Source organism: Fukomys damarensis, unplaced genomic scaffold (genome assembly GCF_012274545.1).
Source record: "Fukomys damarensis isolate Sample0158 unplaced genomic scaffold, DMR_v1.0_HiC HiC_scaffold_9, whole genome shotgun sequence".
NCBI lineage: Eukaryota > Metazoa > Chordata > Mammalia > Rodentia > Bathyergidae > Fukomys > Fukomys damarensis.
The window spans coordinates 43,100,185-43,122,264 of record NW_022900921.1 but is presented as its reverse complement, the minus strand read 5'-3'; the positions used below and the strand labels follow the sequence as shown (position 1 = coordinate 43,122,264).

Here is a 22,080-nt window from a genome sequence, read left to right as displayed (position 1 = left end):
AAAAAAAAAAAAAAAAAAAAGGATGAGGGCCCAGGGTTGTAGCTCAGTGGCACAGCACTGGCCTGGCAAGGGTGAGGTCCTGAGTTCAATCCCCAGTACCCACCTACCCCCCAAAAAAGAAAGAAAATGGGGTGGGAATGTAGCACCATGGTAGAGAGCTTGCTCAGCATGTGTGAGGTTCTGGGTTCAATCTCCACTACCACAAACAAAAAACAGATACACACAAAAAATGAATTAAACTTGAAGAACACTAAAGAATTAAAAGTTCACAAGTTCCTTTCATGGTGTTTCTCAGCAGAGATGCCCAAATAAAAATTTAAATGGTTAAATAGCTATATCATCATTTCCATGATGTTTTCTAGTCTAAAGAAAAACTAAGTTTTAAGAACATAGTCTTTCCATGCAAATTGTTGATGTCCTAAGAGGAGAAAATTAACTACAATGTGTATTTATTTCTTAGCTGGTTCTAGTAAAAAACATGGCTGATTATCACCTGAAAGATGTTTACTGATTTTGGTACATTAACCTTACTTTTCTATTTCATAGACTGACTTGAGTTTTAAAAGAAGAGCTGGGGATTTAGCTCAATGGCATCGTACCTGCTTGGCAAGCACAAGGTCCTGAGTTTGATCCCTGGTATCAGAAAAAATAAAAAAGACATAAAAAACAAGAAGGAATTTAAAAATACTACCTGAAGGAAAAATAAATTTTTCTTTGGCAACTTCACCTTGTTTGATTGATTGATTGATTGATTGACTGAATGATTTTTGAGACAGGGTCTCACCATGTCATCCAGGCTGGCCTCAAGCTCTTGATCCTCTTGCCTTGGCTTCCCAACTAACTGGGACTATAGGCCTGCTCCCCTGCACTCAGGTTAAACAGTTTATTAATGGCAAAAAATAATTTTCACAGAGAAGTTCTATGAAATATCTAGTGTGCACATAAACCATTTGGAAGGTAATTTTATATTATGTATGGAAATGTTTAGAGTGAAAGTCACTTTTTTGGTCAGGAGAGGACAGTTCTGGGATTGAATCCAAGACCCTCACCTAGCAATGTTGAGACAGGTTTTGCTAAATAACTAGGCTGGGCTTGAACTTGCCATCCTCCTGCCTCAGCCTCCCAGTGTGGCAGGATTACAGGTACCACCTCTAGCCTTGGCTGATTTTTCTTTTCTTTTTAAAGAAATGAAGCCTGGCTATGTTGTCCAGGCTGGCCTTGAATTCCTAGGTTCAAAGCAATCCTGTTTCAGCCTTCAAGTGGCTGAAACTAGATAAATGTCATGCACAGGCCCTTTAGATATAATGTTTAAAAGGCTCCTATAATTAAATTCTTTTATAAGCAAGGACAAACAACAAAATGACCCTAGGGCATAAGGATCACAACTAAGACTACCTAAAAATCAAGAGCCTTTGTGCTTTTTGCTATGACCAGTCACCAACCTTCTGCGGCCACAGGCAACTCTCCTTTCTCTGCAGAGGCAGCTCCAGTATCAGGAGTCACTCTGGATTTGACAGCTTCCTCTTCAGGTTTCTTTTGAGGTTCTTTTTGTTTACCCTGATCCTTTTTACTTATTTCTAACTCTTCTTTTTCCTTCAGCTTCCGCAGTTTTGCTTTTTCTTCATCTCGCTTTTTCTTCTCACGCTCTTTCTTTTCTGCCTTTTTCTGGGCCACTGTCTTAATTTTGAATGAAGAGTCATCATCTTCATTCCCACTATCAACATTAGGACCAGGCTTATTTTTTTGATTTTTTTTCTGTCCTTTTCTAGCCTGCAAAACTTCATCAGACTCATCGCCACTTTCACCTGAAGAGTTCACTCTGGAACGCCCCTTGGTTCTTTTACTGTGGTCGTCATCCTCCTCTGAGCCATCCCACTTTCTATTTGACTTCTGAGCTTTCCCTTTAGCCTTTCTAGAAAGTTTATTAAAATCATCATCTTCACTCCCAGAGTGTATTTCCACTTTGGGTTTTACAGTCTTTTTTGACTTTGAATTTTTATCTTCTGATTCTTCGCTATCATTATCATCAAAACTTTGTTTTTTGCTCTTCTGTCCTTTCTTTTTTTTATCTTGTTTTGAGGTGGATTCTTCTTCATTGTTTTCTGTTGGCTAAAAAATTTCCACTGTTAGAAATATGAACAGAATTATTTTCATTTCATAAAAGACCCCCTCAGAGTCATGGGATGTGGTAAGCACATATTATAGAGATAGACAGACAGACAGACAGACAGAATGAATTTCATTTTTCTTTTCTTTTTTTTGTACCAGGGATCGAACTCAGATCCTTGTGCTTGTGAGGCAGGCAGCAGAACCACTGAGCTAAATTCCCAGCCCTAGATAGACAGAATTTAAAGCCAGCCTCTCAAGATAATTTCAAAATAGTCTTTTCAACCAAGGTCCAGAAGCTAGTTCAAAACTCCATCACATCTCACATTCACTACACATTTCAAATTCCAGGTGCTCTGAAACATTTACTAACTTCCTCAAATGGTATAGGAAACATAAGGGGGAAACTGAAAAACAGAAAAATAGCTATCACTTTCCCATCACTCTGAAGCTCATGTAAATTCAATGAATGAAAATGGAGGGATGGGTATGTAGCTTAGTGGCGTTATGCCTGCCTGGAATGAGCAAGGTCCTGAGTTCAATCACCAGTACAGGGGGGTTAAAAAAAAAAGGCAAAAATTGAAGGTGGAGATGTGAGATGCTATCATATCAGTCTTATCAATAGGAACATACTATTAAATATCTTTAGAATCCCACGTAAAGCATCTTTATATCTGTGAAAGATTTTAAATATACTATATTTCTTTCCTTAAAACTGTTTCCTTCTTTAGGCATCAAATTTTATAGTAACTTTTAACTAACCTATCTACATTTATAAGTGTTTCCAAATGCAGCTCCTAAAGCCAGCAGTAGGAAGCATGAACAGAACATGAACCCTGAATGAATAAAAATCTTTCACCTTCACTGCAACAGTTTCTCGGTCCGCTTTGATGCCTTGAGCTTCCAAAGACAATTCTTCCAGTTCTTTCAGAATATCATCTTCACTAGAAAAGAAAAACATTTTTGAAGCATTGGAATAGTTTAAGTGAATCTAGTACCTAAACTAATAAAAACCATATATATTTAACATATACTCACTCAAAGTCCTGCTTCTTTTTCTCCTTTTTCTTTTTCCCCTTTGTCTTTTGAAGTTCCTGTTCTTTGGCAGCACCCGCTCCTTCTATTTCTGCAGCCAATGCATCAAGATCAATGTCATCCTTGGCACTTACATGAAAACAAAGAAGACCGACATGTTACTCAGGAGCAAATAATTTAGCACATTCACTCTCACAGAAATTCTTATCACTCTAATTTTTTGTACTTATTGCCAGCACACTGACATTTGGCAGGTTCCTTCATGGCAATTTGAGTATCTACTTAACAGCCTCACTGCATCTGCTTCAATAGTTTCTGGGTCATGCTCAAATCACTCAGCTATAATGAAAAGGTTCAGAAAAAAACTAGGTACTTGAGAGAAGAGAAAATTAACTTTCTTGGAAACCAAAGTTGTTTTATGTGCTGCATGGAGGTATTTGTAAAGCAGAGAAAACTTAAAGGATAAAACAAGTCTTATTTCTTAACTATTAATAACATCTAATTGGACCCCTGTACATTTTTACTTGGAATAGCAGAAATTATAAAGTTGGAAGGAACTTTAGAGATCATCCAATCCAAACAAATCTAAATAAACAGGGATATACCATGTTCACTGACTAAAAGACTCAACACAATAAAGATGACAATTTAAAAAATAACACAGAGGTTTAATGCAATTCCAATAAAAATCTCTCAAGACTTTTAGGACATTGCTAAGTACAGAAAAGATGACTCTAAAACTTATAAGAAAGGGCAACGGACAAGAATAGCTAAAATGGCTTTGAAAAATAAAAAAAGAGTAAAACAGAAATCATTTCACCAGAGTTCAAAGCTTAATATATAGCTACAATAAGCAAAAGTACTAGCACAGAAACAGACACAAAAATTATCAAAAGAGAAACCAAAAATAGCCCCATAAAAGTTGGCAAACTTATTTTACAAAGGTATAAAATCAATTTAATACAAAAGACCAGACTTTTCAACAAATGTGCTGGTACAAATGTACATCCATACACGTAAAAAAACTAACCTCAACCTCCCTCCTTACACAAAAGTAAACTCAAGCTATGTAATGCACTTAAATAAGAAAGTTTTAAATGAAAAACAAAGCTTTTAGGAAAAATAAAACCTTTGGGACACACCATAAGCAAACAGGTTAATTTTGGAAATTAAAAGCATGATTCAAAAAACTAAAACTCATCAAATTTAAATACCTTGGCTGTGAGAAAGATCTTTGAGAGGAAAAGAGAAACAAGCTATGTAATGGGAGAAAGTATCTGTAAACCACACATCTGAAAAAGGACTAATATTAACACTCAACAGTAAAAACCCAAACAATTTAGTGAGAAAATAAACAAGAGGCATAAAACAGTATCCCACTGAAGATAAACTGATGTGGCAAATAAAAAGATAATCTATGCCATTAGCCATTTACATACCAATGAATGTTGCCTCCAAAAATAGTTATAATAATCAATGCTGGGAAGGCTACAGAGGAACTAGATCACTCATACACTGCTGGTAGGAATGTAAAATGGTATAGCTACTCTGGAAAATAGTCAAAGTTTTTTTTCTTTTCTTTTCTTTTCTTTTTTTTTGGTACCAGGGATTGAACTTGGGTCCTTGCGTTTGCAAGGCAGGCCACCGAACCACTGAGCTAAATCCCAGGCCCCTATAGTCAAAGTTTTTATAAAACTAAAAATGTACTTATACATACCCAGCAACTGCATTTTTGCACATTTATTCCTAAGTAATAAAAATTTGTTTACAGACAAACTTGTAGACAAGCATTTGTGCCTGTTTATAAACAGTAGCCAAAAATAAAGAATATTCTTTAATAGGTAAATGGTTAAATAAGATGTGATTCATTCCCATTCCACAAAATACTATTTAGCAATATGGAACAAACTATTGATATATGCAACAACTTAGTTGGAACTCAAGAGAATTAGGGTAAGAAGAAAGCAACCTAAAAGGGTTACATATACCGTGCATGATTCCATTTATAGAAGATATTTGAAAGGACAAAATCTTTAAAATATAGAACAGATTTGTGGATGTGCAAGAGGAAGATGGAGTGGGGAAAAATGAACAAAACAGAACCTTGTACTGATATTCTGCATCTTGATTATGGTAATGGATATACAAACATATACATGGGATAATATTGTATAAAACTAACACAAGTATAAATTAAACTAAGCAAATCTGAATATGGGCCGTAGATTTCATCAATATCAACATCTGGGTTATGATACCTTAGAACAATTTTGTAAGATTTACCGCTGGAAACTGGATAGAGTACACACATTTCTTTGTATTTCTTACAACTGAATGTGACTCCACAATGTCTCCAAATAAGATTATTTTAAAAACTATTTGCCAGGCATGGTGGCACACACCTATGATCCCAGCACTTGGGAGGCTGAGGTAGGAGGATCGCTGTGAGTTCGAGACCAGCCTGGGCTACATAGAGAGTTCCAGGGCAGTCTTAACTACATAGTGACACCCTGTCTCAAAAAACAAAAAAACAAAAAACTATTAATAAAATGAAAAGGCAAACTACAAACTGAGAAAATATCTGCAACACATGTATAATATTGGATGAAGGATTTGTCTAAATGTATAAAGAGCTCCTAGAAGCGAAATCAGCAACAATTTTTAATGGGAAAAAATTTTAAAAACACTTAACCAATGAAGGACATGAATGGCAAATAAATATATGAGATGTAAATTAAAACGACAATGAGATATCATTACACAGCCACTGGAATGATTAAAATTAAGGACTGATACTACCAAGTGCTGAAAGAAATGCAGAGCAACCGACCTCTCAGATATTCCTAAGGGAATGTAAAAATCACACAACTTGGACAGTTGGGCAGCTTCTTAGAAAGTTCAACAGACTTATAAGACCTAGCAATCCTAGGTAAATACTTAGAACTGAAAATACGTGTCTTACAAAAGGCTTGCTCCCAAATGTTCACAGCAGCTTTATTCATAATCACAGAAAGCTAGAAACAACCCAATATCCATCTACCAGATAATTTATAAGCAAATTAACATATACCCACACAATGAACTACTACACAGTTATAAACAAATAAAGAATGCCACATTCAGTAACATACATGGATTTACAGGCATTAGACTAAGCAAAGCCCAGTCAGGCAAGAAAGACTGACTACATAGTACTTTTATCAACTTCTACAAAGCACAAAATATAGTGACAAAAAACAAAACAACCCTATAATTACTGACCAAGAGTCTATTTTAGGGAGAAATGCTTGTTTACAATAGGTCGTAAGATAACATTTTGGGACAGCTGAACTATTCTATATATCGTGATTGTGATCAATACACAACTGCAGGGGCCAGGGATTCAGCTCAGTAGTTCTGCCACCTGCCTCGCAAGCACAAGGTCCAGAGTTCAATCCCCCGTCCCGCCAAAAAAAAAAAAAAAAAAATCACATCAATTGTTCCAAGGATTTAGTTCAGTGGTTCCGCTCCCTGCCTCACAAGCACATGGTCATGAGTTTGATCCCCCATACCAAAAACAAACAAAACAAAACACACACACACACACACAAAATACACAACTGCATATATTTGACTCATTAAATACTTGAAAAAGTTAATTTTGACAATTATTCCTAAAATATATGTGTGAAATTTCTATAAAAACAGCAAACAAATTAGAGTATATTTAATCAGCATATTAAGTACAGATAAAATTAAAACTATGAATGTCTAATACTAATCATTTATCATTTTAAAAGTCATGAACAAGAATAAATCTCCAATATTTTCTATTAACACAATGTAAATATGAAGTTAAAATGATATTATTATGAAGCAATTTTCTTAAATATGGTATTTATTGCATATGCAAGCATGTAATCAACTTTGATGTTTGGCTTTTGGAATAATTAAATAAATCATATGCAAAAATAAAAAAATAAGGGGACAGGGATATAGCTTGGGGGCAGAGCACTTGCTTATTAGAATGTGTGATTTTCTGGGTTAAATTTACGACATCAAAAATAAACATTAAGAAACTTTCCTCATTGAGACCAACATAACAAAGGCTTTTAAAGATACCTATCGCAAAAAGGTTCCAGGTAGAATAAGTACAAAGAAAATTAACCTCATTTATAAAGCTCTTCTCAATTCCATACTGAGTAAATTTCACTTAATCACAGGCATTTTGTGCCAAATATTAGTCTAATGGATGCAAAGTTAGAAACACAGGAAATTCAACTCCTTTCCAAAATTCAAAAACTCTTCCTTACTAGTTCTTCCTTCTCCATGTCTTTACCATCCTCTAAAGGTCAGAAAACATGGCTATAGTTTCTACAACACTGAGAGATGAAGTCCTGTTTCTTCCCTTTTAATGTGAGAACTCTGCTACTGCTTTCACCAACCAAAACATCAGAAACGGTGTTAAGTTTCTGGGCCTAGGCCAGGAACCATAGGCTTCTACTACTCCTTTGTTGGGATGCTCACTGTCGAGCTCATGTGGATGAATGTCCAGGCCACACAGAGCAGCCAAATACAGGTTCCAGCTGACAGCTCCAGTTCATGTCCCAATAGCCATCATCAACCACCAGAAGGAAATGAGTGATGTGACCTTAATAGGGGCATCATGGTGTGTTAAAGATGCCCCAGCATACTTTTCTAATTAAAACATTTACTTTAGCATGAGGGTATCCAGCTGTGCATCTCACTAGCTGCACTGGGGAAAAACAAGAAAGAATCTTTGTGTTTATCCACATGGTAGACAAATGGTATGGTGTATTTTACACGTGTCAAAGTAGCAACAGGTGAGTTTTACCCAATGTTACACACTGTGTTTTTTGTGATTTAAGAATTTATGTTTTCTTTTGATTTTTCTTGTAGAATTATCCCAATTCTGTACAATGTTGCAGAAAATTTGGTTTTACAATTTTAGGAGGTTGAAAGTGAGTCATTAGATAATTTGTCTACCGATGATGACTTAAATCACGTAAACCAAAGTTGTGACAGTAAGACAGAGCATGATATGACAAGATAAGTACAGAATGAAGACCCTGATTCAGATCAGGAAGACAGTAATGTAAACAAATATTTGACTAGTCAAAATACTACAAAGTGGTCATGAATACCTGACTAATCCAACATTAGAACTAGGTCCGAAAATATTATTAGATCTTTGCCAGGGGTGTAACATACTGTATGGAATGCCAACACTACAATTCAATCTTGGAACTATCTATAATGCATGATATGCTACCAGATGTTTTGAAATACACTAATAATGAAATACAAGTAAAACATTCTCTATGCACCAATACTCAAAAATATACTTATCATGATACCTCACTATCTGAACTAAAAGCCTTCACAACAGGACTGTATCATTCTAATCCTTAGAATCTAAAGGATTTACAGAGAAGTGACATATGTGGCGCTGAGATTAGAAGAACAATATCAACACTCAAGATTTGGTTCCCCTCAAAATCATTTACATTTTGACAACAAAAAGACCCACCTAAGCCGAGTGTGGTGGCACAAGCCTGTAATCCCAGCACTTGGGAGGCTGAGGCAAGAGGATGGCTATGAGTTCGACCAGTGTGGGCTACATACTGAGTTCCAGGTCAGTCTCAACTACATAGTAAGACCCTGTCTCAAAAAACAAAAGACCCACCAAGAAAGAAAACAATCCAACAATGTGGCTATTTGCTCATTTTTTGAAAGTTTTGTTTCAAAATGTCAAGCAATTTATACAACATCCAAATAAATACATGACAACCCGCAACTTGCATCATTTCTGGGTTGTTGAAGCTTTCAGTAATGTATGCCAAGTAAACCTTCCAAATATGGTATAAAAATAAATGCCCCAGTAGATGCAAAGATATTTTAAACCTTGAATTTAGAAATGTATCGTGGAATTCAGCTACCAGGGCTTTATTCGTGCAGCAATAAATCACATGGCACTGTGAACAGATCTGTTGCACCTATTTCAAAAATTAACCAAAATATCACATTTGATGATTGATTCACTAGTTACCCATTGATGTTACATTTGCTTAAAGAACACCAGTTGACCAGCATAGGAACTATTTCCAGGAACAAAGCAGAGATTCCCAAAAACTGCTGCCAAGTTCACAACAGAGAAATGTATAGTACAATCTTTCCATTTCAAAAGACATTAACATTGGCCTCCTATATGGAGAAGAAAAAGTAGTACTGATACTGTCAACATTACACCATGATGATAAGATTGATAGTGAGGCAGTGGTGCACACCTGTAATCCTAGCACTCAGGAGACTGAGGCAGGAGGAACCTGTGAGTTCAAGATCAGCCTGTACTACATAGTTGAGTTCAAGGCTAGCCTAGACTACATAGTGAGACCCTGTCTCAAAACAAAAACAAAAACAAAAACAATTGATAGTGAATCCTCAACACAAATGAAGCCAGAAATGGTCACATTTTACAGCAAAATTAAAGGTGGAGTAGATGCTGTTGATGAGTTATGCAACAAGTATAATGTCACTTAAAACACAAAGCATTGGCCAACAGTTGTGTTTTACTCAATCTTAAACATGACAGGTGTAAATAGTTTCGTAGTTTATAAAGAAAATAAGAACAAAATATCATAGAGAAATTTTCTTAGAGGATTGGGACTGGATACAACAGAGGAAGAGCAGTATGTATCTGCACAAAGAACTCCCAAAAGAATTCTGGACAGATCAGTGAACAGAAGGGAAACATCACAAGAACCTTCCAAGGAAACAGGAAAACAAGCAAGATGTCAAAAGAGACATGAAAACAAAACACATATGCTATCAGTGTAAGTGCTACTTCTGTATGGAACATGCCGTTCTCATGTGAAAACTGTCTTAGGTATGATAATTGAAATAAATATTATGTTGTGGTAGTTTTATTTGTATTTTCATTGTAGTTCACACTGGAATTTATTTCCTTTTTTTTTAATTTAGTAAGCAAACAGTTGATGTTGAAAATGTTGATGTTTATTCTAAACACACATCATATATCTGATTTTATCTTATTGATATTTTATTTCCTGCTAAGTGCACCTCATATAACAGGAAGCTCCTGATAAAAGAGAGAGACAAAAGAAGTGAAAAGTATGGCTGCCAAACAGGAAAAGAAAACTAAGCACATGTGCTTTCTGTGTGATACTTGTATATGAACATGCTGTTGTCATGTGTGAAGACTGCCTTAGGTGTGATAACTAAAGCAAAGATTTTTTTCTGCAGTAGTTTTATTTGTATTCTCACTGTAATTCACATAGGAATTTATTTCTGTTATTTTTTAAATTTAGTAAACAAACAGTTGATGTAGAAAATGTTTATTCTAAACATTCATTACATATTTGGTATTTTATTGATATTTCATTTTCCTGGTAAGTGCACACTGTATAATAAAACTCATAAAAATGGTGTCCATAATAAAAATAAAATTCATGAAAGTAAAATTAATAATTCAGCAACAGAAATACTCCTAAAAAATAAATGTGGGCATTATACATCTCCCATAATGCATTTTTCAAAAAATTTTACCATGATACCTCCAGGGTTTTAAGGTAATTCTATTACAGCCATCACTGACTGCAACCACAGGGAAAGCACAAGCAAGAACCACTTACTAGGAGATCAGGAACCCAGTCACTGTAAAATGACTTGTTGAAGAGAAAAAGAGAACCAAATCATTGGGAATCAGGAAGGAATTGTCAGAAAAAATTACAAGCTACCAAGAAACTGAAAACAGTCTACAATGCAGAGAAAAGAAAAATATGTTAGACTTCCCAGCTCTCACGGATAATAACAATGAGATGTGTGCTCAAAGCAATGGGAATATTTCGAGGAAGATCAATGGCGGTACAGTATCTCGCTCTTACTCTAACAATGTTTTTTAATTTAGCTTGATGTGGTGGCCCATGTCTGTAATCCCAGAATTCGGGGAGGGGAGGGATCCTGAGTTTGAGGCAAAGCTGGGGTACCTAGTGAATTCAAGGACAGCCTGAACCTGTGAGACCATGTCTCAAAAAACCAATCAATATTGAATTTTTCAATCATACCTTATCTCTAAAATAATCCCTTCCAATTTCAACTTCCCATGAAGTCTTGACACCTTTAAAGACATATGAAGCCATACTATTATACCAAACAATGCAAAGGGAATATATTATTATTATTCCATCATTAGTTCCACAAAATTCAACCTAAATTTTTTCTTTTATCTGCTAAATATCTGCTATAGTGACAGGGGAAACATAAAAGCATGTAAAAAGCATACACATATTGAACACTACAGATTCCAATGTGTCTAAAGAAGATGAACTAGCACACCTTTTACAAACTCCTGTGGGGGTGGAGGGAAGAGTTGTAAGTGATCTCCCAAGTAACTTTTAGTTTGTTATGTTTAATTTTTAATTTGATAATGAAGATTTAAGATGAATAAGCCATACATCATATGAATGGCACAGGACTTCCTTTGGGGGAGAAATGTTTTAGAAAACAGTAATTACACAATATTCAGCATGTACTAAATGCCGCAAAACTATACATTTTAAATGGCTGATTTCGTGAAGTGAAATTCCTCTCAAATTCACTAATGACATATTTCACACCAATCCTAATAGGAAAAATTAATATGTAACACTTTCTTCATCACTCAGAAAGATTATATGCATACAAGGATTTTTGTCCTTATATCAAACAATACAGAATGCAGCTGTCACTTATGAGCCTAATATTTTCCTTCCATTTTAATTACTAACAGGCTGGGAAAACTAAGCTTTGAGAGCTCAAAATAACTTTAGAGACTATGAAGGGAAGATTCACATAGGAAAACACCTACAATGAAATTATAAATCACACCAAATGGGATGCAGTACAATCTTTGGTTTGAACATATCAACTGCAAAAGGCTGTTTTGGAGCTAAAAGTGCAAATGTGAAATATGGAGTGGATATTAGATTTTTAGAAAATCTGTGTAATTGCATTATGTGGGATAAGGGCATTGTGGTTATATAGGAATATACTTAGAAAATGTCATGCCTATAAAAAAAGATAGCAAATATGAAGTCAAAAGACCAATAATTAAATCCAGGTGATGTGTACATATGAGGTTTCACTGTTTGAAATATTGTATAGTATTAAAGTTAAATTTTTAAAAAGTATGAGCCACACAAATAAAAAAACTTTGGTCTGAATCGGATACCTACTACTTTTGACTCCTAATTTCTAGACCGTGAGAATGAAATAACTTCCCAGTATTTCATTTCTTTAAGATTTTTGTTGGCTGTTAACAAGTCTATATAGGCAAATCACTTTACATAATTGTTACAACTATTATGACATGAGAGCAAATTAAATTCCCAAGAGAATGATAGGTTATCTATTTGGTAGACTTTTCTAAGAGAGGGAGATTATAAAATTTTAAATATGGACCACAGTCCCATTGCTTTTGTACTGTTTTTCAAGGGCACTACATACCGGTTTCAGACAAGGTAGGTGGCAGAGAAAGTAAGCACATGTAAGTTCTAATCCAGTGTAAATGGAAAAAGGAAAAAAGAAGATAAAAAGAAAGCATGACAGAGATGGCACAAATAAGAAACAAAACAAGGATGGCAGAAATAAGTTCAAATATAGTCACATGTTGCTCAATGAATAGAGAGATGTTAAAAAATGCATAATTATGTAATTTCGTCAATTTGATCATCACAGAATATACTCACAAAATGGACGGGGTAGCCTACTACACACACATAGGCTACATAGTATATTTTTATATATGACATAGCCAACTGTTCCTAGGGCCACTGTGACCAAAACAACATGATTTTAAATCAAGCACAAGAATGGCTGGGAGCGTGACTCAGTAACAGAGCACTTGTCTACCATTCGAGACATGGGTTCACTCTCTAACACTGAAAGAAAAAATGAAAGCAAGAAGGAAGGAAGGACAGAAAGAAAGGAGGCAGGAGAGAGGATAATACCTAAAGTAAAAGAAAAAATTATGCAAGCAAGAGCTATGAATATGAGGTTTATGAGACTGCTGCCAGTATAATGCTGTATGCTGTCTTACAGTAAAATTTTTTATATGCAGAAGACACTCTAAAACAGTGATGAAGAACCTAGGCACATGTGCCTAGTGGGCTGTTTGTACCATCCATCAAAAGCTTTAAAAGTTTCACCATCACTCCTCTAAAATAATGTTAAAAGTACAGTAAACACATAAACCAGTAACAAAGGGTTTTTAAAAAAACGTAAACCATTAACAAAGCCATTTATTATCATCCATTATTACATGCTGCACATAATTGTACATGTAACACTTTTATACAACTAGCAACACAGAAGGTTTATGCTAGCCTAACCATAAACATAAGTAACACACTGCATTGTGATGTTATAAAAGCCACCAGGTAAGTTTTTCAGCTGCATACTTACTGGTGAAAAGCTGAAAGTTTTTCCTCCCTCAAGATTATCAACAAAATAAGAATGTCTATTCTCACCTTTATTTACCACATCTATTTAACACTATACTGGAGGCTCCAGCCACAGCATTAACAAGACCAAGAAATAAAGGCATCCAGATTGGAAAAGAAGAACTCTGATTTTAACATGGTCATGCACACAGGAAATCCTAAGGAATTCACAACACAAAAAGCCATCAGTGCTAAAAAATGAGTCCAGAAAGATAGAAAATAGATTAATACACAAAAATCAATTGTATTTCTGTGCACTGGCAATGAAATTAAGAAAAGCTATATTTATAATAGCATTAAAAATAAAAAGGGAAGACCAGGGATTTAGATCAGTGGTTCCACCACCTGCTGCCTCACAAGAACAAGGTCCCGAGTTCAATCCCCAGTACAAAACAAAAAGGATAATTTAAACAAAGAAACATAAATCATATACTCTAAAAACTACAACAAAGGAAGGACAGCTGTGTTCACAGCTCAGCAGGCATAATACTGGCATTATTCCTCCCCAAACTAATCTATGAATGCAAGAAAACCCACGTCCAAATCTCTGGTGGACGCCCCTCCACCCAGGTTTGTGGAGAAACTAAGAAGCTGATCCTAAAATCTTTATGGAAACTTGAGGAGTCTACAACTGCTAAAACAATGCCTAAAAAGAACAAACCTGAAGAACTCACACCTCCCAATTTCAAAAAACTAGCTACAAACTTACAGTATCCAAGACAGTGTCATGCGGCCTTAAGGACGCATGGATCAGTGGAATTGAGAGTTCAGAAATAAAATCTGATATGTATGACCAACTGACTTTCAACAGGTAAAGAGACAAGTAAAAAGACAAACAGTAAAAGAATTTTTTTTAAATAAATGGCACTAGTACAGATGGAAATCTATACGACAAGAATAAAGCTGGGCCCCTACCTCATACAATATACAAAAACTACCTCAAAATGATTCAAAGACATACATGTAAGCTGGGTGTGGTGGTGCACACTTATAATCCCAGGACTCAGAAGACTGAGGCAGGAAGACTGCTGCAAATTCGAGGCCAGCCTAGACTACATAGTAAGGTCAAAGCCAGACTGAACTACATAGCAAGACCCAGCCTAAAAAAAAAAAAAAAAAAACCCTACATGCAAAAGCTAAAACTAACACACTCTGAAAATGTAAGTGAATTTTTATGGCCTTAGAGTTAATACTATTTCTTAGATCTGACACCAAAAACATAAATAACCAGAGGAAAAAATATAAGTAAGTCAAACTTTATCAAAATTAGAAATTTGTTACAAAGGCCACCATCAAGAAAAGAAAAAGGCAAAAAAAGAAAATAAAGAGGCAACCTATGAAACGGGAGAATATATTTGCAAATTATATCTGGCAAGAGATCTAAAATTTACAAGGATCTCTTATTCCTTATAATATGTGAATTTTAAAATGGGCAAGAATCTGAATAGACAGTTCTTCAACAGGATAAACAAATGGGCAGTAAACATATAAAAAGGTGCTCAACACTGTAAGCTATCATGGAAAGCCAAAGATACCATTTCACATCCACTAGGATAGCTAAAATCAAAAGTTAGACAAAAAGTTTGGCTGAGTTTATGGAGAAACTGGAATCTTATACATTGTTGGCGACATGGGGAGCAGGAGCTACCTGTGGCAATTCCTGAAGAGTCAACTCCTCAGCAGTTCCAGAAAAAGTTAAACACAGAGTTATCCCTCACCCTGCAAATTCACTCCCACGTTAAGTATACCCAAGGGAAAGGAAAGCCTATGTCCACACACATACAAAACGTGAATAATGATATTTACAGCAGTATTATGCATAATAGCCAAAAGTTTTAACAGTCCAATGCCCATCAACTGATGAATAAATAAAATGTGGTTCATTCACATAATGGACTCTTAGGACATGTAATTCCAGGCTTATAAAAAATTCCTCTTCAGTATCATCCATCACATCCATTAAGCTTCATCAGTTCCATACTAGAAACCTGATGACTTAAATTTAAATAAGTTAAAAGACTAATCATGCAGGAACCGTTACCCAAAGTTCCTGACTTATATTAAGCTTCAGAAACAAAAATTTAAACAAGTACTTTATATCACAGTATAAGAGTTAATTGTTTGTTTTTTCATTGTTGTTTTTGTTGGTATTGAGGATCAAACAATAGGACTTCACATATGCTAGGCTAGGGTACCACTGAACCACATTCCCAGCCCAAGAGAAATTTTTATTACCAGAGCAAGGTTGAAACCAATGATTCTAAAACAAAATGACTGCCACAAGGGTTAAAAAGGATTACTCAAGAAAAAAATGTAGTTTGTTTCACTTCCACGCACAAAAGAAGGAATGAAACACTAAGTCATCACTGCTTGCATTTTAGTCAGGCTATGAGATAGATAGTTATTCAATTAAGGTTAAGGGAGAAAGAAACTTGTAAAGAAACTTTGTCACTGACTGACTTATATACAATGGCTACCATTTTTCTGTTCTCCCTTTTTTGCTAAGCCCTTAAAATAATCTATAACAGCTACTTCACCAGTGTAGATATTAATTTGCCTTTGGAAAGTCTGTATTTTGAGATAAAGGATTTCTTAAATCAGTAAGTATAGTAAATATGCCTCCCAGATTCTCAAACAAGTTATGACATTCATTCTACATTCAGTATTATCACTATTAAAATTATGTACATGTCATGGTCACTGCTGGGGTAAGCAGTGCACTGTAATTTCAATAAATACTGCTTAGTAAGATGTCTGTATACTTTTTACTGTAATTTGTCAATGGCACATATTTGTTACAAGGCATAAATTTGGATGGGAAGGAAAAGAAGTCACTTGCGTGTCACCAAATAAAACATCCTAAACTCTGCTGACATGTTTATGGTCTCCTCTTTATTTAGTGATACGTTATCACAAAATAATAAATTTGCTCATAATTTATTCCTCATCATTTAGACAACTACTTTTAATAAGAGTTCACTAAATTTGTCATAATTAACCATTTTAAGAAAAAGCTACACTACACAAAAGAAATTACATTAACAGCAACTATACCTATGAATAAACCAAGAAATATCCTAGATTCAAATGAAAAAAATAAAATGATACTACTCTATAATTAAATTAACTACATAGACAAGTATATAATGTTTTCTTGTTCATTACCCAGAACAACAGCTGGCACAACAACATGCTTAAATACCCAATGTATTTTCTGAGTGGAATGATGCAACATTCAAAAGCTGTCAAATGTCCCAAATAATCTAAAAACTTAATGGACTTCCAAGTAAAATCAATCCCAAGACATTTTTAATAGAACTTGGTAAGGTCAATGATTACATTAAAAAAGAAAAAAACAAACGGTTAAAACATCAAGAGTGTTAACATGTCCAGAGATAAATTGTCCTTAAGTGATTGTCAAAAATTCTACATTCTTGTAAAACAAATATTAATGATGGTCAAACAGCTTGGAAAATGTTTATTTTCAAACAATACCAAAAGGCTAGTGGTCTTTTTCATTCTCACTTTTTTCCTACTGTACAGCAGAGTTCAAAACTACATGATATATAAAAATGCTATAGATCAAATGCATAAGCCAACGTGAGAATCTTTATCTTCTATTAAATCAGATGGTAAAGAGGTTTGAAAAAATGCTTAACAATGTCACTCTTCTTATGACTTTGTTTGAAAATAAGATCTATTATTTATATTAGTATGTAATGTGTTTATTTTTAAATAACCATTTTGAGAACTTCAGTTTTAATGTGTAATATGATAAGTACCCAAACATATAACCAACATAAATGCAAAACTTTTTCTACACTTTAGTAATTTAAGAATGTAAAAGAGTTCCAGAACCAGAAAGTTTGAGAATCACTAACTTAACCTAACTGTTCTTTGGCAAAACAATGCTGTGCTCACCTTATACCTGAACCAGCTGACAAGGAAAAGATAAAGAACATTAATGGGCAGGTAACTTTAAAAGTGGCTAAATATCCGCTTCCCAGAAAGCTTCAGCATGGAAGGCAGAGAGGTACCACCAACAAGAGTCTATAAACTGCTTTCTTACTCATATTGTGCCCTGTCAAGTTCCTAAAGTGTCCATATTGGAACAAGGTAAGCCAAAAGAACTATTATCAATTTATGCAATTGTAATCTACTTTATGCACATATCAGTTTTAAAAAAAATCAACTCAGACATACGCATATAAAAAATGATTCCTTGAACAATTCTAGACTATTTGAACTATAGACTCAATCTCCCTTATCCAAAACACTTAGGACCAGAAGTGTTTTAGATTTCAGATTTCTCCCGATGTCCAAATATTGGCATATACATGATGAGGTATCTTGGGGATGTAACTCAAGTTTAAATAGAAATTTAGTTATATTTCATTATACATAGAGCGAGCACTAAAGTAATTTTATACAATATTCCTAGTGCTCCTGCTTTTGTTTTGTTGGCAGTACTGGCAGACTGAATTCAGGGATTTATGCATGTTAGGCAAGTGCTCGATCACTGCCCTTTTTTATTTTGAGATAAGGTCTCACTTAAATTGTCCAGGCTGACCTAGAATATGTGATCCTCCTGCTTCAGCTTCCCACACAAGTTGGGTTACAGTCATGTCCAACTGGACCTGGCTGGCACCTGTGTTTTGAGATAAGGTCAGGTGAGCTTTCCACTATCTGTGGCATCATTTCAGTCCTAAAAATGTTTTAGATTTTGGAGCATTTTATATTTTAGATTTCTCAAACTAGGAATGGCAAGCCTGTATGTTCAATTTGGACTGTGCTCACTCTGAGCAGCTTGTAGTGCCTGCTATAGTCACAGTTCCTTCTGAAACAGTTTCTTTAAGCTGACTCCTAGATTTTCCATCACAGGGATCCTGATATTGACTAGGATGAAGGTCTGACACTAAAGCAATCGCCTGAAGCAGTGCTGGCAAACCTTTTAAGAGACCAAATGCCAAACAGCTACCCAAAAACCACTTATCACAAAGTGCCAACACTGCAATTAAACCTGACTACTAAGATTTTATTTTAGGAAAAAACTCATATTTTAACATCTTTTGTCTTAACAGAAAAACACAATAACATCTGTGCCACAGGTTCACCGCCACTACCCTAAAGGTTCAGCAGCAGTCTCAGAGACAGCTCAAACTCCTACAACAGGAGGGAATTTGTTGGCAATGTCAGGAACATGATCTGTAGCTAAAAGAAAATAATGGAGTCACTGGGACACCCCAGGCATTACAGCAACAACCTTTTGCTGAAGACACCAGAACTCTACCGAACCCTGAAAACCACCAACTCCAAGTGACAGCCTCACCTCGTGATAAGTGAGAACATAGCAATTACGTTCCTTTCCTCTCCATTTGGGAGGAGGTTTGTTTGGGAAGTTTGGTAGGGGGAAGCCATATACATTTCATTATGTAAGGTTATATGCCAGACTCCTTATAACCTGAAAATCTAACTGCAATATTTAGTAGTACCATCTTTACATATATCCTTAAAAAAAAAAAAAGACTCAAATGAAGAACTGGTGACTGACGGCATAAAGCTGTAGAATGTACACCCTCTTTCTCTGCACACATCCGTAAGAGATCATCCATTGTACTGTGTAAACGGGTATCACTAGAGCATACAAGATTCCTGATGACTGAAAAGGTTACAAGGACAAATGGAAATACTGTTTTATATTTTGTTTCATCCATGGAAAATGAATTCTTTTCTTTATTCTCATCAAGTTTCCCCAGTCTTGAAAAAAGTCAAGAAAAGTTGCTAAACACCCTTTCAGAAATCTCACTCTCAACATTACACAAGCTTGAACAGAATTCTAGAATGTCCTGTAAACAAAGCTCTACAATTCAAAAACTATATAGACAAAAACTGTAAAAACCTCAGTCACTGATAAAACAAAATGTTTACTATAAAAATAAAATTATATAAATAAAATCTCACTGGAAATCAATACTGAGTGACTAAAAGAAATTAAGCACAGAAATAACAACAGTCAAATAGAGTTAGGCACAAGCACCTGTTGTTTCAACTACTAGGGAGGCTGAGCTGGAGATGTGCAGCCCAGGAGTTCCAGGCCAGCCTGGGCAACAGAGTAAGACCCCATCTCAAAAAAATAAAGGTGGGGGTGTCAAATATTTTATGTTCTTTCTAAAAACTGGAAACTGGCTCCATGCCTTCCTTACCTTAATAACCAATAAACAGATACTCATTTCTCACCCAGTTTCACCTGACCAGAAATATGCTTGGCTTACATAGCCAAGCAGGAAGTAGATGACAATCAGATATTACCACTTAACAATGTGGAAAAACTAAGATCAGCTGTGACCTCCGAGGGGTTAAACTAAGGATCTTCACAGGAGTATGAATTAAAAAAAAAAGTATGACCAAATATAACTCATTTACACAAAGAATACTAATCATAAAATAAGACTTTCTCCTCCCAGACTCTCCACCCAACCTGAACTTCTGTACCTTTTACAAATATTCATATTCCTGATAAACTATCCAGTAAAAAACATTCATATTCACAAAGCTGTTGAAACCACCCTTTCCCCATCCCTGATGTCTCTGTGGGGGAACCACAGTAAAAAAGCCAACCAGTTCTGGCGAAAGGGGGTCCTGTGCAAAACCTCAGGATTGCTCAGTACAATCTGGAAGGCACTCAAGCTAAGGAGCCTGTAAAGCAACAAAACACACATATAATATGAGAAAATAAACGTGTTTTAAAACTAAACTGTGCCTACTTTCCTTTCAAAATAAGCTCAGATTAGCTGAAGAAAAAAAGGAGACTCACTGTTATTTTTTCTACACTACAATTCAGTCATTTCACAATAGGCTCTAATGTCTACAGTTTAAACTTTACACCACGCAAGAAAATCTTCTATGAATCAATAAATCACTTTTGCTGGGGATTTAGCTCAGTGGTTCCGCTGCCTGAGTCACAAATGCAAAGACCCAAGTTCGATCCCTGGTACCTATATAAATAAATAAATCACTTTTTACTAAAAATACACACACAAGAATAAATCTCACCATCCCAATAGCTCTTTTCCACTTTGAAAGAGCCTAGAAAGTAAAAAATGGAAACAGAATATCAACATACTTTTCACCTAAATTTGTATAATCCTTAGCCAAACAAATTAATTGAAAAAAATTTTAAAAAAGACAATTAGGATAATTAGAAAACTGACTGGATAATGAATAGTAAGAAATTACTATTCTTTAGGCTTGAGAATAGCACTGATTGTATTTTATGCTTCTGTGGTGTTTTTCCCCAACTGTTCATCCTTCATATTCGCCTGATGGATTCATTTATGGATAAGAGGCCAGAGATCTGCTTTCGAATATTCAACAGGTGGATGAAACAGGGTTGGTCAAGTGCTACTAATACATGAAGACAGGTAACTGATACATGAGGCTTTATTATACTGAGCTCGTTTCTCCATTTTTTGCATATGCCTTAAAGTTGTTTTCAGGGAAGAAAAATGTATCCTATGCATCAAAATGTCCTGTTCAAAAGTAGAGAAATTTTTGTTTCACTAAAGCATTGAAAATTCTGCTTATTGATCTGGTCTGATTAGTAATTTCTATTCTCCAAAAGAATTAATGTCCTCCAATAGACCAAAAATGTAAATTCAAGAATCTTTGTCTTTAACTCCATTCATCGGGTAGTGCTAGGTAAAGAAACAATCTAGAATTCCAATTTATAATTAATCACATTATTTAACTTCAAGACCATTTACATTTTGGGTTAAGAAGACGAACAAGACAGGATTTGTTTTATTTTAAATTTACCTCACTCCTCCCCTGGTATTAAACTAAGTTTGACGGATAGTATACAAAGGTGGAAATGAAACAGATGGTTGTTCACTCCCAGGAAATAAATTCTTTCCTTGAAGAGGCTAGAATTCAATCGAACTTGACACACAGAAATATTCCAAAAATTTAAACGGGGTAACCCACATACTCCCCGACAGTAGCCCCATAAGCCTTTCAAGTGGTTAGAAACCTGGTTGGTTTGTTTCACCTCCTCCTCCTCCTCCTCCTCTTCCTTTCTCAAGGGAGGTGCTAGAGAGCAAAGAAATGACCAAAAGACAGGCCGGAAGGAAGAGAGCGAAAAGAATGGAGTCCGAACAATCAGCACTTAAATATCTTAAATATCTGAGAAGTGTGTCCAAACTGGACTAAGTGAAGAGGGAGTGAGCTGCTACACACCTCCCAGTAACTTCAACGTTCCTAAGCAGTCTAGAGAGAGGAACTCCCTGCTCTCCCCCAAGTATTCAGGTACAAAGGCATGAAAGAACTCTTCCCGACCCTCGCTCAGCTAGAACGCAAGAGCCCCAACTCCCACCCGCCCGGGCCCGGGCAGCCTCCCTCACCAGTCCTCGAGCGGGTCCTCGGGCCAGGACCCTCTCTCCAC

The 22,080-nt window shown here is 35.5% G+C and overlaps 1 protein-coding gene across 1 annotated transcript in view; it reads right to left on the bottom strand.

Moving 5' to 3' along the window:
* Positions 1–22,080, bottom strand: part of Eif5b (eukaryotic translation initiation factor 5B) — a 59,734-nt gene that overhangs the window by 35,413 nt on the left and 2,241 nt on the right. The window contains exons 3-5 of the mRNA XM_010643194.3: positions 3,145–3,270; positions 2,966–3,050; positions 1,443–2,109 (exon numbers count right to left, since the gene is read on the bottom strand). Of these exons, the coding sequence (XP_010641496.1) occupies positions 1,443–2,109; positions 2,966–3,050; positions 3,145–3,270 (878 nt within the window). The remainder of the gene's footprint in view (positions 1–1,442; positions 2,110–2,965; positions 3,051–3,144; positions 3,271–22,080) is intronic.